Below are 24,507 nucleotides of genomic sequence, written 5' to 3'. Positions count from 1 at the left end.
TTTTAGGCTGTCAGGGATGTTTAGAGTAATTGTATAAAATACCATTTGTCTTTTGGACTAAATAAAGGAATTATGGTTAAATATAGTGTCTCTTGATCTCCCATATTAATTTCAACAGCTGGCATCATGGGCCAATTAGAGGTCAACATCAACAGCTTGATAGTGAATGAGAAATGATAGGTGGGGTGGGTAGACCATGAAGGGTCTTGAAAGTGAATACAAGCAGCTTATGGTTGATGCAAAAGAGGAGGAGGGAGCCAGTGGAGGGAATCAAAGAGAGGGATAACATGGCCAAAGTGACAGGTTAGGAAAATGATCTGGATTAGCAAAATTCTGAATGGATATGAGCTGGGCAAATTGCGTTTGTCAGGACCAGAGAGAAGGATGTTGCAGTAACTGAGATGTTGAGAGTTTTGGTGAGAGTTTTAGGTGTATGGATGGATAGGAAAGGCCTTTTCTTGGAAATGTTATATGGAAATAATTGGCAAGATTTAACTATGGCCTGAATGTGAGAACCAAGAGAGTTACGAGTCAAAAATGATGCCCAGGTTACTGGCTTGAGTGACAGGCAGGATGGTGGCATTGTCCACAGCAGTTGAGAAATGAGGCAAAAATGAGGGGGACGTGGGGAGGGAGGAGGGAAGATTAGGAGCTCTGTTTAACCATATTTACCTTGAGCTGATGGTTAAACCTCCACAAGGAAATGGCAGAAGAGACAGGCCAAGATTTTAGTTTTGACAGGAGGAGACAGGTAGATGCAGAAAGGTAGATCTGAGAGTCATTAGCATAGAGATGGTGTCACAAGGTCTTGTCTATGCCCCAGCCTTTAACCAGTCTCCTGGGGGTGACTTGGATAGTGTGCTGGGCCCCACAAACCAACTCAGTTCCACAGGGGCAGGCCCATGGCCTCCAAGGCTCTTAAGATTGGAGCTTTTGGCACTAATAACCTGTCTCTCTCCGTGGCTCCCTGCAGCGAATCCAGCCAAGCCAGAGTCTTGTGGGAGGCGTGTACTGTGTCCTCTAAGGGCTCAGGGCTCTCACTGAGTATTTGCAGTGATATGAGGCAACTTTTTTTCAAAACAAGGTAGCTATTAATCACCTGGCATACAGAATCTAAAGGTTCATAGGTTAGCACAGAGAGGTGGAAGTTAAGTCAAAGTTCATTCTGGCCAACCCAGTGCCATTAGTCAAACCGTGATGGACTCCATTCCTGGCTACCTTCTTTGTCAGAGCTTCCTAGTCCCTCCAAAAGTGCCCATCTTATTCCAGTCATCAGACATTTTTGTATTCTCCAGCTCTGTTCAAATGCTGTGCATGCTGGGGTTTCCTGCTGTTAGATGTTTGTTGTTCAGTCATTGGGACATCTTTGTCTTGCTGGATCCTCTGTTGATAATGGGGTTAGTTTCAACCAGTTCTTTAATGACCTTATTTGTTCCTCACAGACCGCTAACTTGCATGCGTAGCGCATGCCTTCTGTGCTGTTCTAGGAGCAGATTAAAACCTTTTAACAATGCAAAGTGAAAGGGAAACAGGAGCACACATAAGTGTCATAAAATATTACAGAAAATTCCTGCTTTGACATATGTGGAAGTTGAATTTGTTTGTCGATAAGATTACCCAGAGATAAGGTGTAGATGAAGAAGAGAATGGGCCCAAGGACAGAGCCCTGTGGAACGCCCCACAGAAAGTTGAAGTGGGGATGCTGAACGAGTGATTAGGGAGGTAGGAAAACCAGGAGAGGACACTGTCTCAGTACTCAAAGTGGGTGGGTATTCTAAACTTTTTCATTTTTATTTACTTGTATCACAACACAGTGCCTATGAGGCCCGGTCATGGACCAGGATCCCATTATGCAGCTACAGGCCACTCATTCTGCGGCAGAATGCTTCTAGCCTGCAGTACTGGGTTGTCTCCTCGCCGCAACACTTCTGGGGTCATTGCAAGCTGTGGCTTTGTCAAGGTTTTTTCCCCCACTTTGAACTTTAGAGTACAAATGTAGGGACCTGCATGAACACTTCTAAGCTTAATTACTTGCTTAGATCTGGTAACATTGCCACCAGCCAGAAATTCAGTGTCTGGCGCACTCCCTGTCCCTCCCCCAAACTTCCCCTCCCTGGGTTGCCTTGAGAGGCTTCACCAATTGCCTGGTGTACACAGATCCAAATCCCTTGGATCTTAAAACAAGGAGGAATTAACCATCCTCCCTCCTTTTCCCCCACCAATCCCTTGTGAGTCCAGACCCAATCCCCTTAGATCTTAAAACAAGGAAAAATCAATCAGGTTCTTAAAAAAGAAAGCTTTTAATTAAGAAAGAAAAGGTAAAAATCATCTCTGTAAAATCAGGATGGAAAATACTTTACAGGGTACTCAGATTCATATAGCCCAGAGGAAACCCCCTCTAGCCTTAGATTCAAAGTTACAGCAAAAGGAGGTAAAAATCCTTCCAGCAAAAAGAAACATTTACAAGTTGAGAAAACAAACAAACATAAGACTAACACGCCTTGCCTGGCTGATTACTTACAAGTTTGAAATATGAGAGACTGATTTAGAAAGATTTGGAGAGCCTGGATGTATATCTGGTCCCTCTTAGTCCCAAAAGGGAACAACCGAACAAAACAAAGAGCACAAACAAAGACTTCCCTCCACCAAGATTTGAAAGTATCTTGTCCCCACATTGGTCCTCTGGTCAAGTGTCAGCCAGCTTTACTGAGTTTTTTAACCCTTTACAAGTAAGAGTCATTAACCCTTAACTATCTGTTTATGACAAGGCTTAAAATCCATAATCTTGGTGCTCCCTCTTTCCCAAGCTGCCTAGGTGTCCTGCCTATAGCAGAAATATTGGATGGCCCAGGCTTCCTTTCTAGAAGATAATTTTCCTAGCATTAGTTAGCAAGTAGTGAGCCTGTAAGGGTTAAAACCCCTTTCTTCTAAGCTTTCTGCCTTGGGGAAGGAAGTATGTTTGGTGCATTTGGTCTGTGCAGACACCTTTCTTGTGTGCATTCTGAGACTTTCCATTCCTCCTCTAAGTGGGAGTGTTGTTGAGCAGGCAAATAAGTGCTCCAAATTAAAGGTATGAACAGTTTGTGGATGTCTGCTATAGTGGGTAGCAGAATGAGACTTGCACCTTGCCTATTCTCATCCAGTCTGCTGGAGAAAAGAGCTCTGTATCTTAAAGGCAGGAAGGGGTCTCAATCCTACTCCTCACAGCCTGAGTTTCACCACTGAGAGCAAACAGCACTGAGAAGTCTGTACTGTACAGAACAGAGCGATAGGACTTAGTTTCTCATACAGTCAAATCATTAGAGCATACTTTGGGGAAGGAGCGATTAAGTCTTGCTGGGTGTACTAAATGTCATCTGTCTTTTAATGAGTACAGATCTAAGGGGTACCAAAGTCCCTCCTACAATACTCATATGGGTGCTCAGCAGCCTGGGGAAGCAGGTAAGCATTCTTTCAGTTTTCTATGGGTCACCAGAAGAATCTTCCCACAACTACAGGAAATCATCCTAGGGTCTTGTTCTAGGTCAAAGTATCCACAGATGGAAAAACATGCTGCTCCCCTTTTAGAAACAGCCAATAAGAGGCATGTCAGAAAAGCAGTAAACCAGGGGTCGGTAACCTTTCAGAAGTGGTGTGCCAAGTCTTCATTTATTCACTCTAATTTAAGGTTTCGCATGCCGGTAATACATTTTAATGTTTTTAGAAGGTCTCTTTCTATAAGTCTGTAATATATAACTAAACTATTGTTGTCTGTAAAATAAATAAGGTTTTAAAAATGTTTAAGAAGCTTCATTTAAAATGCAGAGCCCCCCGGACTGGTGGCCAGGACCCGGGCAGTGTGAGCACCACTGAAAATTAGCTTGCATGCTGCCTTCGGCACGCGTGCCATAGGTTGCCTAGCCCTGCACTAAACTATCCTGCCCCTTCTCCCCTCCCCACCTTTTTTTGAGACAGTGTCGTCATTGCTTATTTAAAAAAAAAAAATCAAGAAGAGTAAAAAGGCTAATAAAATATAAAGAGAGGAAAAAACCCCCAAGGTATTTAATTCCTATTCTTTAACAAAAAAGAGAGAAACTGAAATTTAAATCTATTGAATTTGTCCAGAATGAGTTTAAACTTTTGCTTTTGTTTTCTACCCCCACTACTCTCCTCCATCTTTTTATGTGTCTGTAGGATCAGCGCAAGTAATATTTCACACATGGAAACCACTGGAGACTGCAAAGGGACAGTTGGTAACACTAATCAGTTTATTCTGGGCTGTTTACATGGAATTGCCAGAGAAGGGAAACTAAATAGGTTCACACAGTCCTACTTAGTTTACTCTTTATCCAGTAACTAGAATGCAGGCTTATGCCTCCTGACTCTTTTTAATGTGAAGCTATAACAGCTGCCTCTTCAGCTTTATGAGCTAAAACTGGCCTGGCAGATTTTATATGATTATTGGAAGTCTATACCCTATATATCTATCTTTAGCAAGAGAGACGCTATGTCTTGAAGTTAGTATTATAGTTTAACTGAACAGTTAGTTACCTTATGTCTGACTTACGTTTAAAATATCTGGTTTTTGGTTCTAACTGACTTTATAAATGATATGATGCTCCTAGTGTAGTATTGTCTTTCCAAAGAATGAAGGTTATGAATGATATGCTTTCTGGATGTAAGATGTTTGTGGTTGCTAGTAGTTTATTCTTGGAAGAGTCTCTGCATAAATTGGATACACTGAGATAGCAGTGTAACAGGAGGGTTTACAAGGTCATGCATGCCTTTTGGTAATCTAATCTCAATAGATGTGCCGCTTTCACATGATGGAGATTTGAAGGCCACTTCTGTATGTGCATAATTGGCAACGTACCTCTTTCATTTGTGTCATTAAGAGCAAAGGATGGTAAATAGTAAGGTCAGTTTAAGTGATACTGCAAAATACAGTTTCAGAATGTGGTATTGAGAAACTTATTCCACTTGTAGGTTTTTTTTAAATGTTCGCTTGTTCTATCTGCCATTACATTGTGGACTTTCACAATGGGCTGGGCAAAACTGTCTTCATTTGATGCTCTAAAACTTTTCTTTTAGGACAGTTGACTCAAACACCATATTTAAAGCAATGTAGGTGACTTGAAAATCACACTTTTTTTCCTCTGGAAATCGTATACCCAATAGAGTTTAAAGTAACAGCTCAAATACTGTAACTGAAAGAAGTTAATGGGGGGAGATTTATTTTCAGTTTAATTTGTTTTTTTGATAGCACAGTGTCACATACTGGACTGTTATGTCCTTAAGCATACTCAAGAGGCATAATTAAGTTTTTTATTCATTTGTAATACTTTAGTTATTCCTTCCTTCTAATAATTTTTCTTTCAACTTGTCTGTCTTTCTGATAATGGGTTGCCCAGGACTTAATTCATCTGTTATGGTTGCACCAGAGTTATGTAAATCCTGATCCTGCATCATGAAAGTCAGTGGGTGCTTTGCCACTGACTTCAATGAGTTTGTATGATGAAGAGCATAGATAATTACTGTACTTGTCTCCGTGCTTTTGTGATGTTATACCCCTGTCGGTTTAGATCAATATTACATTGCGCTAATTTGCAGCCATATTGAATAGCAAATGTATCTCCATATGACCCTGTAAGTCTTTTTCAACTGTACTCTTTCCAGGCTTTTCCTTCCTGTTGGATCAATGCATTACATTATTTTTTCCCCTAGATATATTACCAGGGTGCACTTTTTGACATTGTTCTCTAACAGTGCATGGTACATCATGAAATGAAAGAAAAATGAAAGTCCCCCCCACCCCCAAATAATTTTCCCTGGGAAGTAGGGGAGGAAGGGGAGAGCAAACACATGACAAATAGCAATCACACTGTTAAATGTACCTCTGTAATGTGCTTAGCTATCATATGGATGCAAGCAGTATGAGAAGTTGAATGGAACAAGTTATTTAACCTTTTTTCTAAATTGAATCTCTTAAACTATGGCATTTCTTATGTTAATAAATGGCTGTTGTCATTTCCACAACTTTGCCCATTAGATGCTACTTTGCCTAAACCTCATGAAATCTTAATCTATGGGTATGGTTACACTTACATTTGTACAGTGCTGGGAGTTACAGCTGTCTTCGTACAGCTGTGTAGGGAAAGCGCTACAGTGTGGCCACACTGACAGCTACCAGCGCTGCAGTGTGGCCACATTTGCAGCGTTTGCAGCGCTGTTGGGAGTGATGCATTGTGGGCAGCTATCTCAGCGTTCAAGTGGCTGCAACGTGCTTTTCAAAACGGGGGTGGGGTGGAAGTGTGACAGGGAGCATGGGGGAGACAGAGAGCGGATTTTTGGAGCTGACACTGTCAGCTCCCTACCTTGCAAGTTCTAAGGACTGGAAGATACACAGCACCTACCTTCAATCATTTTAAAAGTTTTGACCCTTCCCCAACCCCTCTCTTATTCCCTAAATGCAAATTATGCACTACTAAATAGCCTTCAGACCACATAAGCAGCTGCTCAACATGGACTCCCCCCTCCCCTCTCTCCTCAAGCAAACAGCTGTGAACATTCCAAAGCAATTCCCCTGCCTCCACTCGCTCACTGGAGCAAAGAACAGCTGTGTTTGTTTTTTAGATAAGTAGGTCCGGGGAGCTTGTAGTTCAGCCATTCTTCTGGTTTGTTGTGGACAGGAATTCTGGGATACCTCTTAATACCCAGGAGGCCAATAAAAGCGCTTTTGGTGGCCACACTTGATGAGCAGTGCTGCATCACCAGCGCTGGAATCGCTACACCCTAAGCAGACCAGGTGTACAGCCAGCGCTGCAGCCAGGGAGTTGCAGCGCTGGCTGTGCTTTGCAAATGTGGACACAGAGTGAGTTGCAGCGCTGTAACCCCATCACCAGCGCTGCAACTCTCCAGTGTAGCCAAGCCCTTAGATTCCTTTTCTCTCTCTCCTCTTCAAGACTATGCTGTCCAGACTAGTGTGTACAGAATACTGTACATCCAGAAATGCCCATTAAATATCTCATTCTTCAGGATCCTGTTCTGAATTGCCTTTTGTTTATAAACCCATCATGCATTTGCACCAGCCTGTCTTGCAGTTCTTTCTCTGTCTACTTTTTCTCCCTGCATAACTAGCACTGGGGGTGAAAGTGAGCTGGTAAAGGCTGGTACAATGTACCAGTAAGAACCCGTACCGGCCCGTATCCAGCCCCTTTTGCCTCCCCATTGGAGGCCCTGCTGGTGGGTTCTGTACCAGCAGGGCTGCCGATGGGGGTTGGGGGGCAGCAACGTTAAAGCGCAGTAACGTTAAAGCGCTGCTGCAGCAAAGAAACCTGCAGTGCTTTAATGTCCGTGCCCCTTTTGCCTTTGCTTGACCGCTGATGAGGGCAATGGGAGCAGCTCCCCTGGGCCCTTTAAATTGCCACGGGAGCCCTGGGTGGCATGGGCCAGGTGGCCTGGAAGGGCTGGATGGGGATGCTGACCCTCCAGTCCTGCCCCTTCTGCCTGAGGCCCCACCCCTTCCGGGGGCTGAAGCCAGCCCCGTACCAGTAAGTGGTGTGAGTTACTTTCACCCCTGACTAGCATTACCTCTTTTCCCCTTTATACAATCTAACCATTGTTAATACGCATAGTTTTCCTATAGACTAACTAAGATAGATATACAAAAGGCTGTTTTACTTTCCCTCCCATTTTAAATCTCACTTGAAAACATTTTCTCCCTTGCATATACTTCATAATTTTTCCTCCCGCTGTTAATTAACCTGCATTTCTTTTATTAGTCATAACTGTATACAGCATTTTGGAATGCTGTTAGTATGAAATATTCTATACAAAAACGTGTCCTGTCTGTGGTAGAAAGAGGTCAAGTTTACTTGTTATAGTTTTTGTTTGTGTACATACATATGTGTATATATGTGTATATATAATGTTTAACAAGAAATTCAAGTTCTTGTAAATGCTACAGTTGGTGTGCAGCTATGGAAACTTGGCATGACTAGCTTGGCTCTTATTTACAGGAAAGGAATTTGATATTGAACAGTGGTTGCAAATTGAAATCTGATTTGGGTAAACCTCTAGGTTGGAAACAATTCTGAGATTCTAAAGAATCAGAATAAGATCCTGAAATAAATCAGATACAACCCAAAAACTAGAAGCAACTTGCCTCTGAATCTCACTGTATTCTCTAACTAAATCTGCAGCCAAGCAGGTTGTGCACTTGTTAGGGGCAGAGGTAGCTTCTTGATTCAGTGGATGCGCTATACTAAACTGCAGAGGGGGCACTGGCTACCCACAGTAGCACCCTGTGCCCTGGCACAGCAACCCTAATTCCAGACTGGACGAGAGGGCTGGTGGGATGGGGGAGGGAGAATTCACCTGATCTTAGTTTCTTGGGTATGTCTAACGGGACTTATCACATAGGGTTAAAAAGTGGATGAAAACGTATTTCTTTAAAAGAAGGTGCATATACCATTTTCACTCACTTCTTGGGGGAGGGATAGCTCAGTGGTTTGAGCATTGGCGTGCTGAACCCAGGGTTGTGAGTTCAATCCTTGAGGGGGCCATTTGGGGGTTGGTCCTGCTTTGAGTAGGGGGTTGGACTAGATGATCTCCTGAGGTCCCTTCTAACCCTAATAATCTATGATGTTCCTCATAATGTTCCAAAAATGAATGCTTAGATTACTTGACTGTTAAAAAAGGGCTTGATTTGCACTATATGTCTAGAAAACACATTAATACATTGAAAGTCAAAGCATGTGACAAAGGTGGAGGCTACTGTTTTCTTAGGATGGTAGTGCACGACACATATACATATAGTCGTCATAACTCTGTGCCGGTGTCAGGATTGGTGGCACCGCTGGTGGCACTGTCTGCTTCCCTTTTGATTGCACCTACGGCCATGGTGGTGCTGACTGGTCAGAAGAAAGTCAGGGTTACAGGACCCAAAACACAAGTTGTATACTCTGAGAATGAGGAACTATTTGAAGTTGTCTAACCCTAACAGATAGTTTTGACTTTCACCATAGTTTTGATCCTAGCATTTTCAGATAGCAGAATGCTGTCAGATAAATGTAAGATATAAAACATAAGATTAGGATTCCCTTTGAATGAGAGGGACGGCTCCCAGGGGAGGAATAGGAACATCAGAAAAAGGCCGCACCTGTCCTCAGGCCAGGGCTTTGGCCATCCCAAACCACCTTCTGGCCCCAAACTGGCCTTTTTGAAGGTGCGGTCGAAGACAGTGCACCAGAACAAAAACAGATCTACCCTGCCTTACCTTTCCTCCTGACTGTCCCCTTTCTACTGTGCATGGTCTTGTGTCACTTCAGACCGCTTGGTGCTCCGCATGGTAGAGTGGGGATACTCCATCCAGTTTTGTGCCCTTCCACCCTTCCCTGTCCCTCTTCAGGGACCCCTCTCACGAGCAACTAATTACACAGGAGGTGCACTCGCTCCTTTTACTAGGGACGGTGAAATAGATTCCTCAGGAGCAGAAGGGCAAGGGTTTCTATTCTTGGTATTTCCTAATACTGAAAGCCAGGGGCGGGCTCAGGCCCATACTAGACCTGTGAGAACACAACAAATTTGTGAAGAAGCTCAAGTTCCGCATGGTCTCTTTGGCCTCCATCATTGGATCCAGGAGACTGGTATGCTGTTCTTTACTTGAGGGACGCGTCCTTCCACTTAGCAATAACCTTATCCCACAGACAATACCTCAGGTTTGTGGTGAACAACACTCGTTCACAGTCCTCCCCTTTGGCCTGTCAGTGGTGCCTCGTGTTCTTACCAAGAGCATAGCAGTTGTGGCTGCGTTCCTCCGCCTACAGCAGGTACAGGTCTCAAGTGGAGGCACAAGTTGACTTCATAAGAGTGACGTTTGAATTGGGCCTTCTTCTGAACGAGGGGAAATCAATGCTGTCCTCGGTTCAGAAGAGAGTTTATAGGAGCAGTACTGGACTCGACACAAGCCAGGGCATACCTCCTGGAAGCAAGGTTTTGGTCCCTTGGCGACATCAGACGAGGTCTTGGGCAGTTCCCCATCACAGCAGGGAATTGCCTGAAACTTGTGGGACACATGGCGGCTTGTACCTAGGTAGTGCAGCATGCCAGACTCAGACTTTGACCTCTTCAGTCATGGTTAGCATTAGTGTATTGACCGGTCTGAGGCAGCTTGGAAAGGATTGTAACCCTGCCTCACATGGTACTTGACTCCCTCCAGTGGTGGCTCAGCCCACAGATAGTATGTGCAGGGATCCTCTTCACCAGCCCTCAGCCATTCCTCTCGCTAGTGACAGATATGTCAGATCTTGACGGGGGAGCAAATTTGAGAGCTGAGAGTGATACCCCTGGTGTGCCAGACTTTCCAAGCCCATTTGATAGGAACATGTGTATCAGTTATGACAGATAACGCCATGGTGATGTTCTATATCAACAACGGGGGTGCATGTTCCTCTCCTCTGTGCCAGGAAGTGCTCATGTTGTGGGACTTCTGTGTAGAACACTCGATACATCTGCAAGCATTGTACCTCCCTGGACTACAGAATGAGTTGGCAGACTATCTCAGCAGGTCATTCCACGGCCACCGCTGGTCCTTTCACTCAGACATGATGAACTCAATGGTCCATCAGTAGGGCTTTCTCCAGATAGATCTGTTCATCACGTGAAGCAACAGGAAGTACCAGCAGTTTTGCTCCTTCTTGAATTACAGTCTGGGTTCCATCACAGATGCATTCCTCCTCTCACGTGGAGACCATCTCCTTTACGTGTTTTCACCCATTCCACTTGTTCACAAGGTAGTCTTCAAGATTCGGAGGGAATGAGCTCTGGTAATATTGATAGCTCCAGCCAGGTCCCGCTAGGGTACATATAACTCCTGGAAATGTCCGTGGAAGCTCCAGTCACCTTGCCGCTCTTCTCGGACTTATCGTCTCCAACACCTGAACCTTGAGTCACTGCATCTCACGGCCTGGAAGCTCCATGGCTGAACCCAGTGAAGTTTTCTTTCTTGGACCTACCTTGCCAAATGGAAGAGATTTTCAATCTGGTCGGCGCAGCACTGTTCATCCCTGACATGCGCCACCGTGTCACTTTACATTGGACTATCTCCTCCATCTCAGCAGCAGGGGCTGTCCATGTCATCAATAAGGGTTCATTTGGCTGCCATCTCTGCCTTTCACCCAGGAGCAGAGGGCCACTCGGTCTTTGCTAACCCCATGGTCAGTCACTTCCTTAAAGGTTTCCACAAACTATATCCGCAGGTCTGACAGCCGGTCCCGTCTTGGGACCTCAGTCTGGTCCTTTCTAGACTCATGGATCCACCCTTTGAACCTTTGACCGTGTGCTCCCTGTTCTGTCTCTCATACAAAGTAGCATTTCTGGTAGCGATAAACTTGGCCAGAAAGGTATTTGAGCTCAAGTCCCTGACATCAGAACCCCCTTACACTGTGTTCTGTAAGGACAAAGTTCAGCTCAGATCCTACCTAGCCTTCCTCTGGAAGGTTGTCACCCAGTTTCACATCAGCCAGCACATCATCTTCCCAGTATTCCATCCTAAGCCTCAGTCGAGCGGCAGGGAGCAAAGGTTTCACTCATTGGATGTCCTCCGAAAGCTAGCCTTCTACATTGAGAGAATGAAGCCGTTCCGAGAGTCAGTCCAGTTGTTCGTGGCTGACAGGATGAAAGGTCTTCCAGTCTCTTCTCAGCAGATTTCGTCATGGATCGCATCCTGGAGTGCTACAGCCTGGTGAAGGGGCCCACTCCTCTGATCACTGCGCACTTCACCATCATGGAGAAGCCTTAGAAACTTAATACATTTGGGAGGTCAGCCAAATATGCCCAGCGCTTTCCATAGAGCTTCTTGATTCATTGAGTTGAAGGTCTTTGTCAAATCAATTGAAGGCCATGTACAGGTCCTTATTTTGCTCCCAAGACTTTTGGATTTGGCAGGCAACAAAGATCCTGTCGGTTGTCCAAGGGATGGTCTAAAATCACACTGAGATTCTGGCAATATTTCCTCAGCAAGGGGAAGTAATCAGTTTATGGGGATATGAGCAAGAATTTTCTCTGCTGTAGATAGTAAGGCAATGCTTTGATAAGTTGGAATGTGGAAGTTAATCTCCTTCTTAAAGATTGTAACACTGTTGGCATTTCTCGGTCTTCTGGAATCTTTTCATTTTACCAAATATGAAGAAAGTTTGTGGAACTTCCTTAGCAGTTCTTCACCTCCAAACTTGTAGACTTCAGGTGGTATGCCATCTGGACCTGCTGCCTTGTTGTTCTTGGTTTGTGTATTTGGTAGTGATGGGGGTCAGCAAGAGATTATCTATACCTCAATGACGTGAAAGAAAGAGAATTGACTCATGATTCAGAAGTAACTCAAAATGCTCCTTCCACCTGGCTTTGATGGCTTTGCTGTCCTTAAAATACATTGACCTCTCTTGGGCTCTGAGTGATGTGGGACCATGGACCATAAATGGCTCTTATTGTCTGAAGAAAGCTCCTTATGTCATATTTATCAGGATAAAGCTCAATCTCCTTGGCCTTTTCTCGCCACTGCTTATTTTTGAAGTCATGGATTTTCCTTTGGGCTTCAGCCTTGAGTTGCTTGTATGACTTTTTTTTTTTTTTTTATACTTGTGTAATACGTCATTTTGCCATATGCAATGAGCTTTTATTTTCTGGTTGAGCAGGCCCTGAATCTCAGCATCATTTTCATCAAACCAATCTTGGTGGTGATGGGTGACCTAGCCAATGGACTCAGCATATGCTGAGAGTATGGCAGTCTTTAATCCCTTCCAGAAATTTTCATTATCATTGTCAGCTATAGGCATAGTGACAAACCTTTCTTGGAGACTCTACTGAAGCTTCTCCCAAGTCACTATACTTTCAAGGGACTTGACACTGAATTTCTTTTGTACTGATTTTTGCCTGCCTTGAGGTGATCTAGAAATTCATGGTAGATCTAACAAGGTGATGGTCTGTCCAACAGTCATCTGTTCCAGGCATGGCATTTATGTGGACATCCTTCTGATCTCAAGCCTAACAATGGCATAGTTAAGAAGGCGCTAATGCATGGAGCGAATGTCTCCCCAGGTGGTCTTATATGTTTCACTTTGTCTAAAGAGGGTGTTCATGATCACCAGGCCATGCTCTACACATTTGCTCAGGAGGAGGATGCCACTGGAGTTGGCCTATCCTCCTTCTCCTTTTCCAATAGTGCCATTCCGGAGATCTGATTCTAGTGTTCAAATCTCCGAGGAGAATGATCTTGTCCTCCTTGGGAGTGTTGGTCAGGACTCTGTCAAGATCCATATAGAATTGTTCCTTGACAGCATCAAGTGTTGGGGCATATTCACTGATGACAGCAGCAGACTGGTTGTTTCTGAGCTTAAGATGAAGAGTCACAAGACATTCTTTGATTCCCACAGGAAATTCTGTAAGCTGACTGACAAACTTATTCCTACTTGCAAAATGAATACTGTGAATGTGACTGTCCTCTGCAGATTTTCCTTCACAGAAAAAAGTGTGGCTTCCACCTTATCTCAGTTGACCTTCATATGGGCACTTTGTCTCACTCAGGACAGCAGTGTCGATGTTATATCTTGCTAGTTCCCTGGCGATGATAGCAGTTCTTCTTTCCAGTTGTACATCATCATCTTTGTTATCCATCAGGGTGCAAACATTACATGTAGCAAAAAGTCACTGTCTTTTACAGCTTCGACTGCAGGCAGAGTGATCTCACTGGACCAGGTAATCCACCCAGGAGGGGGTGAGACAGCCTAGGTTTAGGGCACCTTTTCTAGCCCTCTCCCCGTGCAGGGTGAGCAGAGAGGATCCTAAAGAGGACTGCTCAGTCGTGATGATAGCTGCCAAATTACACCCCTGTCTCAGTCCAGGTGCCAGATGACTATCCGACTACTGCTGCTTATGTGCAGATTTGTGGCTAGGGACTGCCAGATCCACTAATCCTGTCCCCATCACCTAAATCCTGTGGAGACAGACTAGTGAAGGTTGGAAAGATATTTCCCATGGTAAAAGCTTGCACGCGAGTTCTTTTAATGTGGGGAAGCTGGTGTGCCTACAAAGACCACGCGATCATGACAAGCTAGAGGTCTGGGGTGCAGTGGCAGGGAAAGTCCAAAACGACTAGAGATCTCCAATTTGCTGCAGCCTTCATCTGCTTTCATAGCCGTTGAGATCTAAAAAACCTCTTCTGCCTGATCTGCTGTTGAAGACTTAAGGGATTGGACCGTGCTTTGTCTGGAACCTCTCCTCAGACCTGTCCATGCTGGGAGACCCTACCAGGAGTATGAAGCTCCCAAAAACATAACTCTGAGGATCATTGGAATATGCAAGCCTCTTCATCACAACAAGGTGACTATGCTACATCAAGGCCCTCTTCAGGGACAATTTTAAGTTGTACAGATCAGTTGCAGAGAGACTTTTACTCTCAAATACTACTACTTCATGCTGGAGAAGCTTACATAGACTCTCTCTAAAAAAGTGTGCTGTTCAGAATATTTTTCTACAGTTTTTGGATTGAGTTTTAGTTCCTAAGTCTTTTAGTAAACCAGCACAGGTTATCTTATGTAAGTGAACGTCTTCCACTGTTAAACATAAATTGCTTCTTGTTAGTATCTTTTTATTCTTAAACTTTAATGTTTATTTCTTGAGGAGCAGCAATCTAGAACCTTGGAAAAATCCAGGTATTCTGTGAATCTGAACACTTCCAGTGTTTTTTTCCCCCTCCTATGTTGTCTGGAGAACTTAAACACTTTCTGAAATATGAAGTTTTTTGGCCTAGCATTTTATGAAGACTGTCTACTATTTCTGGCTGTCAGCTCAACAAATTGCAGTGCATTTATTTAGAGGCACTGTGACCTGGAAACATAAGCTTTTTGCCTTCAATTTTAAGGCCTTAACAGCCTATACCTCCTTTACTTCTCTTGTTTAGCATCAAAAGGCTGCCTCTTGATTAGCCAGATGTCAGCCGCCATTGCTCACTCATTAAAATTTCAAATGAGCACCTTTTATATATCTCCCCAGATGCCTGCCCTTCATGCTTGCACGAAGCTCCCCATAAACATCTGCAAAGGTACCTCATTATGTACCTTCAAATTCCTCCTTAAAACTCCCCCTGGGTTATGATGCCTACAGAAAACTTGACAACGGTTAGGCTGCTGGTGTGCTGAGACCACTGCTTAACATGTTGATCGCTACAATCTCATTGTTTCCTTGTAAACCCCCCCCCCCCCAGTCTACCTCTATCTAACTCTTTTTGTCTTATACTTAGACAGTAAGCTCTTTGTGCTAATGACTGTCTTATTGTTTTGTGTTTGTGCAGCACCTAGTGCAATGGCCTTCTGGTCACTGAGATGGAGCACCTAGGAGTTACTATAATAGAAATACATCACCTGTGCTGCATCCCTAATCTATCCTGTTTAGTTTAATGTGGCATTAGCCAAAACTGGGCTCTGAAGTTTTTTTTTTTTTGTGCCATTGTCAGGACAGCTGGATCAAGTTTTGTTTTGTCACAAGAAACGCACACAGTCAGAAGATACATTCATATGTACAAAAGCTGTTCTGTAGTGTCTTCTTAGTCTAAGTGAAATATTTTGTAAGTTCTTCTTTACTATTAGGTAACTTCAGTTGTTTTAATGATGCATAGGCTCATAGTGATATTTCATCAAACTGATATTTCCCACAAGCAGAATATTTTCCTTCAGTAGTAAAAGGATTTTTTCACAGAAAATGAAGAGATTTCTACACAGAACTCCACTTCCTCTTCCACAAGTTGGACTCTTTATTTTATTATTGTATCAGAAAATGGATGTATAACGACTTCCGCTGTCTTTATAAATTGTATGTATGAGTGTATTGTATAACCCATTCTTTAATGTGTTACGGTTGAAATGAGTTTTGGATTTCTAGATGGGTTATCGAAAGTGAAACAAATCCATATTGTGTTTTGTTTCTTTAGGGTCATGATGAAGAAGCTGTTGTGGATATGGGCAAAACTAGCTCTACTGTGAACACAAACTTTGAGAGAGAAGAACTAGAGAGTAAGTGGTTTTAAAAATCTTAATATAACTTTACAGCATGAGCGGTCTATTTCCCTTCAGCGCACTACATGGCTCTCATTAACATGCATGCATATGGAGAGTAATGATTGATTACACTATAAAATTCTAAAAACCATGCCATTAAGCTTAACTTTTTTATATCCTTTTTCTTCATTCAGAACATTAGCACTAAGCAATTTTTTTTTTTTAAAGAAATCTTTCTTTACAACTGCCATAATTATATATTGAAAACATTTCTGGAAATTGGCCCTTTTTGTTTAAGAAAACAGCTTTATTGTTGAAATCATTAATTAGATTGAGTCCTCTAGGCCACGGACCAGGGGTTGGGGGAAAAAAAAATCTGATCATAATGGATAAGTAGGAAGCCTCCCTGGGTGAGTGTTGACAACTGCCTGCAGATTCTAAGCTTTGATTCTTTTTGAAAAAGTGAGCTTTTATCCCTTGTGGTTTGTAAATGTACCATTCAAGATATGAATAGGGTATAAACCGATGGAGTACTGTCTTCTCAAGACTTCAGACTATTTCAGTGCCGTTGCTGCTGCTCATAAATTTAATTTGCGGCAGAACAAAAACTGCATGGAGTCTTGTTAGTTTTCCTTGTGCTTCAGAGTCCTGTGTGCAGAAGCAAAACCGACAAGGTTTGGGTCAGTTTCATGCCATTGCTTGAAAAAGCTATGTGCAGTATTAGAGGAGGATGTGGTTGGATCTGGTGTTTAAGATATTAAATGTCTGAAAAAGGGAGTAAATAGAATGGTAATAAAAATGACAGGTGCTGCCAATACAAATTAGGTAAAAAAAAAAAAAATGCGAACACTAGACAAACTACAAACAGAAAATATCATGATTTAATTTAGAGGAAGGATAATCAAACAGATATTCAATAGTGAGGGACAACTGGAAAGCAGTAATGGTGAAGGAGACTTGAGGATAAAATGCAAGTTTTAAACACACGTTTGGAACATGATGTGGCAACTAAAGAGGTCATTTTAATTTAGATCTGGATACAAGATTACTCTTCCTTTTTATCTTCCCTGTAACAGGATTCATGACCTGCCTCTCTTCCTAGGGCCTGCTTGCTCTCCCCAATAAGGCTCAGAGAGGCTTCAGGGTTGTGCAACACCTGTGTCTTTTATTTTCTTAAGGTTGTCCCACCGTCAATGTCCATCAATATACAAGCTTTACAGGCAGAGTCAGCCTTCAGCTAGGAGGCCTCCAGCTCTGTCCCTGACTGACTTCTACCCGGCTGCCCCCTGCCTTCTGGCTCCCTCCCAGCCTTTATAGCCCTTGGTTTGTCAGGCCACCAGGTGTTGCCAATCCTCAGGCCAGCATCAGGCCTTTTCTGTCAGTCCCAATCTGCTTTCCTTGATTGGAGCTGACCAGTCGGGCTAATTCGGTGCTTCTGCAACAGCACCCTGCTACATTCCCATTCTGGGGTTTTCCTATCTCCACCACCTACCAGAGATGAGGAAAGATGAGTGACTAAAGTGTAGAGGGCTTGGGTGACTGGGTTCTGTTTTCACCTCTGCTATAGACTTTCTGCCTATGTGACCTTTAGAAAATTGTTTAACATCTGACTACTTCATCATTGCAAAATGGGAATAATACTTGCTCATCTCATAAGGCATTAAGAGGCTTAATAAATATTTGCAAGGTGCTTTGAGATCCTTATAGAAGTGAAAGTAGTAGTGGGGCACCTCTTGTTACTACTTCACTGCCTCATGCAGAACTGCTAGAGTAGCTGACTTGCCACCACCCTTTGTGGAGGAAACAGATTTCAAGTTGCTCTTCCCCTTTCCTCCATGATGGGCTTAGTTGGCAAAAAAAATTTAAATGGGGGGAGAGTTGAGGCCAATGTGGAACAAGACTTCTGTCCTTCAGTAGGGATAGTAATGCTCAGTGACCACAGCAATGCTGTGGGAGGCCAAAGACAAAAGGGCTGAGCAGGGATAAAGTAGTCTCCCTCACAACGCTGAGTATAGTCCTGCCTCTTGGAGCAGATTTTCCTTCTTGTGGGGGAGGTGACGGAAATGAAGCAAATTTTGAAAACTGCACAATCACAGGGATACCTTTTTAAAAAAAAAAGAGAGAAAAAGCTTTAAACGTATTGTCAGGTGTAAGTAAATGGCAGCTGACTGAATCTTCACATCTAGATGGAGTTATTCTGAATCTTAATATACATGGTTAGGTTTCTTTTTTCCCCCCCACATTACTTAATTTATTTGCTTTCAGATCTTTATTTTAAAAGATGGAATGGGGAGAGAAGCTACATGTGTTTTACTTTGACACTGAAAAATCTTCGAGAGGGTTTTCATCTGAGAAGCAGTTTTCTTAATGTGGGAGAGGAGAAAATATCTGTAAATAGCTACTAGTATGACCTATTCAGTGCACAATTTACAGAAGGCCTGCTTTCTGCAAGTGTAAAAACTCAGCAGCAAGAGTTTCTTTAGATGCCAGCTGTTTTTACTTTAAACTCAGTTGAACCTGCAGACACTAATCAACTACAGTGGAGTAAGGAGATGAGTAAATTCCTATAGTTTAATGTGGTAAAATATTGGGCATCAGTGGAATTATCAGTGTTATATGGGCAACATCCTTAGAAAATATTGGGTATTAAATCTTTTTCATTTCTTTGTCTTGCTGGAGACTTTTTTTTCTGTAGCTGTAAGTACCATCCTTAATGCAAGTACAGAACATCCCATGAATGTTTTAAAATCTGTAACTATTTTTGTGTTCTTCCTGTGCCAACTATTTTTCCTGCTTACTGAGGGGCCAAGTATGGAGTTCTAGAAACTTGGAACATCTTCAGAAAAGTGTTAATTCACTTATAATATACTTGCTGTATTATAGCCTTCATCTCTCTCTCTTTTCTGTCAACAAGCATCAAGTGCTCATGTGTACACAGATTACTGCTCATGCCCTCTAAGACCCCTGTCATCTTGATACTTAAGCACTGAAGGAGGCCTGAACAAACTGAAGTCTGTGGGGCTGATACTTACTCTGTGGTGTCAGCACAGTCTTCTACAATGTAGGTTACTCAGTGCTCTTGGTAGCACAGATTTGTATGCAACTTGATATTAGTTTTGTTACTCTGTGACAAGATGCTCCTGGAGAGAGAGAGCAATAGAAAGTGAGGTCTTGGGTGGAGTTGGGAAGCAGATAGGGATGGGTTGTATACAGGGCCGACGCTAGGATTTCTGACGCCCTAGGCGACGGGACATTTTGCCGCCCCCCGCGCAGGTCTTGCGGCTCCCTGACCCGGGGGGAGGACGCCCCGGGCTGCCGGGCCGCCGCGGCGGCTCCCTGACCCGGGGGAGCCCCGGCCTGCCGCGGCTTGCGCGCGACCCCGGGCGCCCTAAGCTGCCGGGCTGCAGGCAGCTGCTGCCGCCGGCAGCTCAGACTACGCAGCGGCCGCTGCAACCATTTAAAAAATTTGGGGGGGTGCCGCTTTTTGGCGCCCCCAAATCTTGGCGCCCTAGGCAACCGCCTAGTTTGCCTAAATGGTTGCACTGGCCCTGGTTGTATACGCTGGCTGAGAAAAGATGGCAATGTGGTTTAAAGTGATAGCAATATTCAGGGTAGAAAGTTTTTATGCATTCTAACACAGTTTATGCATTCTGTAACATTGTACTAATATATTTTAAAGAATCTCCACTGGTACAATTTACCAATAGTAGCAATTGTGTAAACACCAGTGCTTACACAGGGCACAAATGTTTTATCACAGTGTCCTCTAGATCTGCTCAGACTGGGGTTAAATCACATAATGGCAAAAACAAAAGTCTTATCTTTACAAGATTTTTGACACCAATACAATGTCTACTTATATACCTAGCACAGTAATGCCCTGCTCCTGACTGGTGCTGTTGTTGTGCACTACCTCAATAAAATAACAGATTTTTTTTTTTTTTTTTTTTTGAGTAGTGTCCCTATGGGTGGTTCACTGTAGGGGTGTGTTGCCCCCAGACTGCCGATTGGAGAATTTCAATATCAGTCTGTCCCTCCTATGCCTCCTGCCTGCCATGAGGCTAGCCAGTGTGCTTGGGCATTTCCTCCTCAGTTCCTTCACAACCACTCCTGATTAGAGACTGAGCTAAGAGCTGTCCATTCACAAATCGTTAACTCTCTATAGTTTCTCAAATTTTAGTTTTCCTTGCAGCCTTTTTCTTTTAGTGCCTTGTTTGTTTTTAGTTGCCCCTGCTTAAAAAAAAAATAAAATAAAGGGGGGGCGGAGGGTAAGAAAAGAGTTGCCTTCCACAAACTCCGGTGCTTGGCTTTTCAGGCTTCAAAAAGTGCCGTAGCTGAAAAGAATCCATCCCAGTGATGGATGGACATTTGCAGTGTGTAAGCTCCCTGGGGGGAAAAAGCACAATGCAAAAAAGTGTGGTTGGTGACAGCAGTTAAAAGCAGATCCAGGAAGGACAGAGAGTTAAGGCTTAAACTCCTGCTTGTGGAATCGGCCTTCAACCTCCAGTGTCCCGATGAGAGCTTTTGCCTTGACTTTCTAGGTCGAAGGCAGGAGATCCCCAGGAGATGAGCCACTCATTCAAGACCGCTAAGAAAATGTCTGAATCTCCTCATAGTGAGCCTTGATCGAACCAGAAATTATCTCCGGCTCCATCGGTACCGACAGCACTGAAGCCATCTAGAGATGGCACCCAGGGCAGGTGTGGTACTGAGCCAGCAGAGTAAATGGGCATTGGCAAAGAAGTACCACTACTGCCAGGGCATGAAATGCATGGAAGATCTGCCCTGGGGAAGGCTACATTTGATGCTGTCACCGGCACCAACCCAAATGTGCGTGGCACCAACAGGCCATATGACTAGGTCTGCATCTCTGACTCAGTCAATACAGGCCTCTTGCCACCAACAACCAGTGACACTAACGTCTGCACCATCGAGTTTCTATTGTGCACTGGAAACCTCTCTGTGTCGAACATACTGGACTCGCCACTAATCAGTACCAGGGTTCCGGTGCTGAGTTCTCCAGAACATTGGACTCTGACATCTCCAGGCCATGCACCACTTTTCTTCTCATCAGACCAGAGTCAGATAGTGAGTGAGGGGACATGGGTTCCCACTGCTCATCCTACCTACCTATGGGTCCCAATTTCATCATGGATACCAGGGCGTATTGGCAGCCTGCCCCTCAATCTCCATGGTTTGGGCAACCATGATACCAGCACCAGCCACATATCCTCGATGTACTGGGGCCCCTGGCAGGCTCAGAGGCAACAAGCCTCCGAGGCCCCTAGTGTGGCATACCAACAGGCCAGGAGGCACTGTCTTTCAGCTGAAGCATCAGAGTTTGGAATCTCCTGAGCAACCGTGGAAGAAAGTTGAAGCTCAGGCAGAAAGAGAAGGCACTCAAGCTCATCACTCATTGTCCTAACCTGTTGAGGCAGTGATGCTCTCTCCACCAACCATGGCGGATGATTTTAAGTAATTCCAGGACTTAGCTCAGAGAGTGGCAGCTGCCCTGCAAATACAGCTGCACAAAATGACTGAGCCTTACCACAAACTGGTGGACATTGTCCCAGTTAATGAGGCACTACTGGATCTTGCCAGAGTTATATGGCAGACTCCTGCATCCATCCCACTGACATACAAGTGGGCAGACAAAAAGCATTTTGTGCAGGTGAAGGGCACAGAATTTTTCACTTCCCACCCACCTCCAAGTTCTGTCATTGTGGATGTGGTTAATTCTAGGGACTGCCAATACTAGTTTAAATCCACCCCATATAACTGAGAAATGCTTGGACTTCTTTGGCAGAAAAGTGTATTAATCAGCCACTTCTCAGTTCTGGTTGGCTAATTACCAGGCCTTATTGGCCAAATATGACTACCAGAACAATGTGAAACTAGTTTTCCTTTATTGATCAGCTCCCAAACTCTCACAGGGACCAATTTATGGCCATAATTAATGAGGGCCAGTTGGTGGTGAAAACGACTCTCCAGTCTGCATTAGATGTGGCAGACATGGTGGCACATTCAATTTCCATGGCTGTGGTTATGAGAAGGGCTTCTTAGCTACAGTTGTCAGACTTCTCTAAAGAGATCCAAACCATGGTGGAGAACCTTCCCTTTGAGGGAACAAAGCTGTTCGCCAAAAGGACAGATATGTCCCTTCACACATTTGAAGGGTTCTTCGGTGACCCTTCGTTCCCTAGGGGTATACATGCCAGCCTACAAGAGACAATACAGCCCTCAGCTGCCGTTGAAGCCCCGGCCATCACAGTAAATGCCTCAGTACTCATCACAGAAATCTTATGCGTCACAGAGAGAGAAATCAAGGTTCCCTAAGTGAAAGCAATTGGGACAACAACTGACTTGGTCTCAGCCCTCAACCTTGAAGTGGTGGTTTTGATGGTTTGGTCAAGGCACCTGTAGAACACTCTCCTTATCACCTTACGCTAGGAAACCCAACTCCTTCTTTCGGAGACCACCTTACCCTGTTCCGCAGCACTGGAGAATGGATAACCTTTGAACAGTGGGTGTTGGAAATCATCTGGAATGGATATGCCATCCACTTCTCTTCCCTTCCCCCTCGTGAACGCATTTCCCCATCCCTCTTCAGAGACTCTTCTCGCAAGTCTACTATGTCAAGCTGTAAACCATCTCCTCAGTTTAAGAGCTATAGAACCTGTGCCTGTACATCTGAGGCAAAGGCTTCTACTCTTGTTGTTTCCTGATCCCAAAGAAAAAGGGAAGTTGGAGACCCATACTGGATTTCAGCGTGCTCAACAGATATGTCAAAGCTCAGAAATTAAAGATGGTCACCTTATCGATAAACATCCCAGCATTAGAAGGAGGAGTTTGGTTCTCATACCTTGACCTTCAAGGCGCATACTTCCACATTTCTATTGTACCAAGTCACAGGCATTACTTCAGATTCACACTGGGCCAGGACCACTGTGAGTACAGAGTATTCCTGTTCAGCCTCTCATTGGCCCCCAGGGTGTTTTTTCCAAGGTCCTCTCAGTAGTAGCAGCCCAGTTACACTCTCAGGGCATAATGATTTATCCCTACCTGGAGGATTGCTTTCTCAGGGCATACACAGAGACCTAACGAGTCACTCAGACAACGTGGGACCCATTTCTGAATCTGGGCTTTGAGATCAACGATCAAAACTTGACCTTAACACCAGTTCAAAGGCTAGAATTTGTAGGAGCTGACCTTGACTCTATTGAGGCAAGGCCACTCCTTCCACATCAGATTTCTCAGTCTCTCTTCATTAATAGAGACAGTATAATCCAGCCCCCAAATCTTGGACAGACATTGCCTTCAGCTTCTGGGACACATCGGTTGTTGCTCATGCCAGACTATGCATGAGGTGCTTGCAAGCATGGTTTGGTTCAGTGTACAGGCTGAACAAAGACAACATAGACAAGCTTCTATCGATGCCCACCAAGGTTAGGCAATCTTTAGACTGGTGGAAGAGCCCAGTAAATGTCTGTTTGGGCATCCCGTTTGCTCAGTCTTACCCCTCCCTTCTCCTGACCACCAATGCATCTCTCATTGGATAGGGAATGCATCTCAATGCTTGTGCAATACAGGGCAAATGGTGTCATAGAATCATAGAATATCAGGGTTGGAAGGGACCTCAGGAGGTCATCTAGTCCAACCCCCTGCTCAAAGCAGGACCAATACTCATCCCTAAATGGCCCCCTCAAGGATTGAACTCACAACCCTGGGTTTAGCAGGTGTCCAGCAGAGACGTGCCTCCACATCAGCCTGCTTGAGCTCAGAAATGAGTGGTCAGAAATGCATGCAGTCCCTTCCTCCCACTGATCAGGGACATGCATACAAAGATCATGACGGACAACATGGCCTGTATGTACTACATAACCCGACAGGGAGGTGCCAGGTCTCATTCCCTGTGCGTAGAAGCACTGAAGCTATGGAACAGTGTCCTAATATCAGTGGTGTGCCTATTGGGAATACACAACATGACGTCTGACAGTCTCAGCTGCAGATTTCCACATGACTATGAATGGGAAATAGTCGGTGATTCTGTATGACCTAGTCTGTCAATGGGATACACTGGTAATAGATTTGTTTGCTACTCACCAGAACAAGAAATATCCAAAGTTGTGCTCCAAAGCAGGAATGAGATGACACTCCATGGGAGATATACTCCTCCTTTCTCAGGACCAGGGGCTTCTTTACAGCTTTCCCACATTCACTCTATTGCTGCCAGTCCTGTTGAAGATAAAAAGGGAAAAAGCAAACATCATTCTGATTGCTCAGATGTGGTACTGTTACCTGTTGCAGCTGGGACTGTGTCCACTGATGGCTGACTCTACCAATCACACCTGACCTCCTGTTACAGAATGAGGCCCAATCTGTGAGTCCTGTGACTCACAAAGCGTGGTGCCTTGATGGTTACAACACATAGAAACTTCTTGCTCTGAGGAGCGAAAGGAGGTGCTATTACACAGTAGAAAGC

General features: G+C 44.2%; 1 protein-coding gene across 5 annotated transcripts in view; it reads left to right on the top strand.

Moving 5' to 3' along the window:
- SLC4A7 (solute carrier family 4 member 7) overlaps positions 1-24,507 on the top strand; it is a 173,858-nt gene that overhangs the window by 59,773 nt on the left and 89,578 nt on the right. For all 5 annotated transcript variants that reach the window (XM_075062474.1, XM_075062471.1, XM_032789331.2 and 2 more), the window contains one exon: positions 15,959-16,040. In XM_075062474.1, coding sequence (XP_074918575.1) covers positions 15,959-16,040 — 82 coding nt within the window. The remainder of the gene's footprint in view (positions 1-15,958; positions 16,041-24,507) is intronic.

Source organism: Chelonoidis abingdonii, chromosome 2, assembly GCF_003597395.2.
Source record: "Chelonoidis abingdonii isolate Lonesome George chromosome 2, CheloAbing_2.0, whole genome shotgun sequence".
Taxonomy (NCBI): Eukaryota; Metazoa; Chordata; order Testudines; family Testudinidae; genus Chelonoidis; species Chelonoidis abingdonii.
Note: the sequence above shows the minus strand (reverse complement) of the source record. Positions and strands in the feature narration are given on the sequence as shown.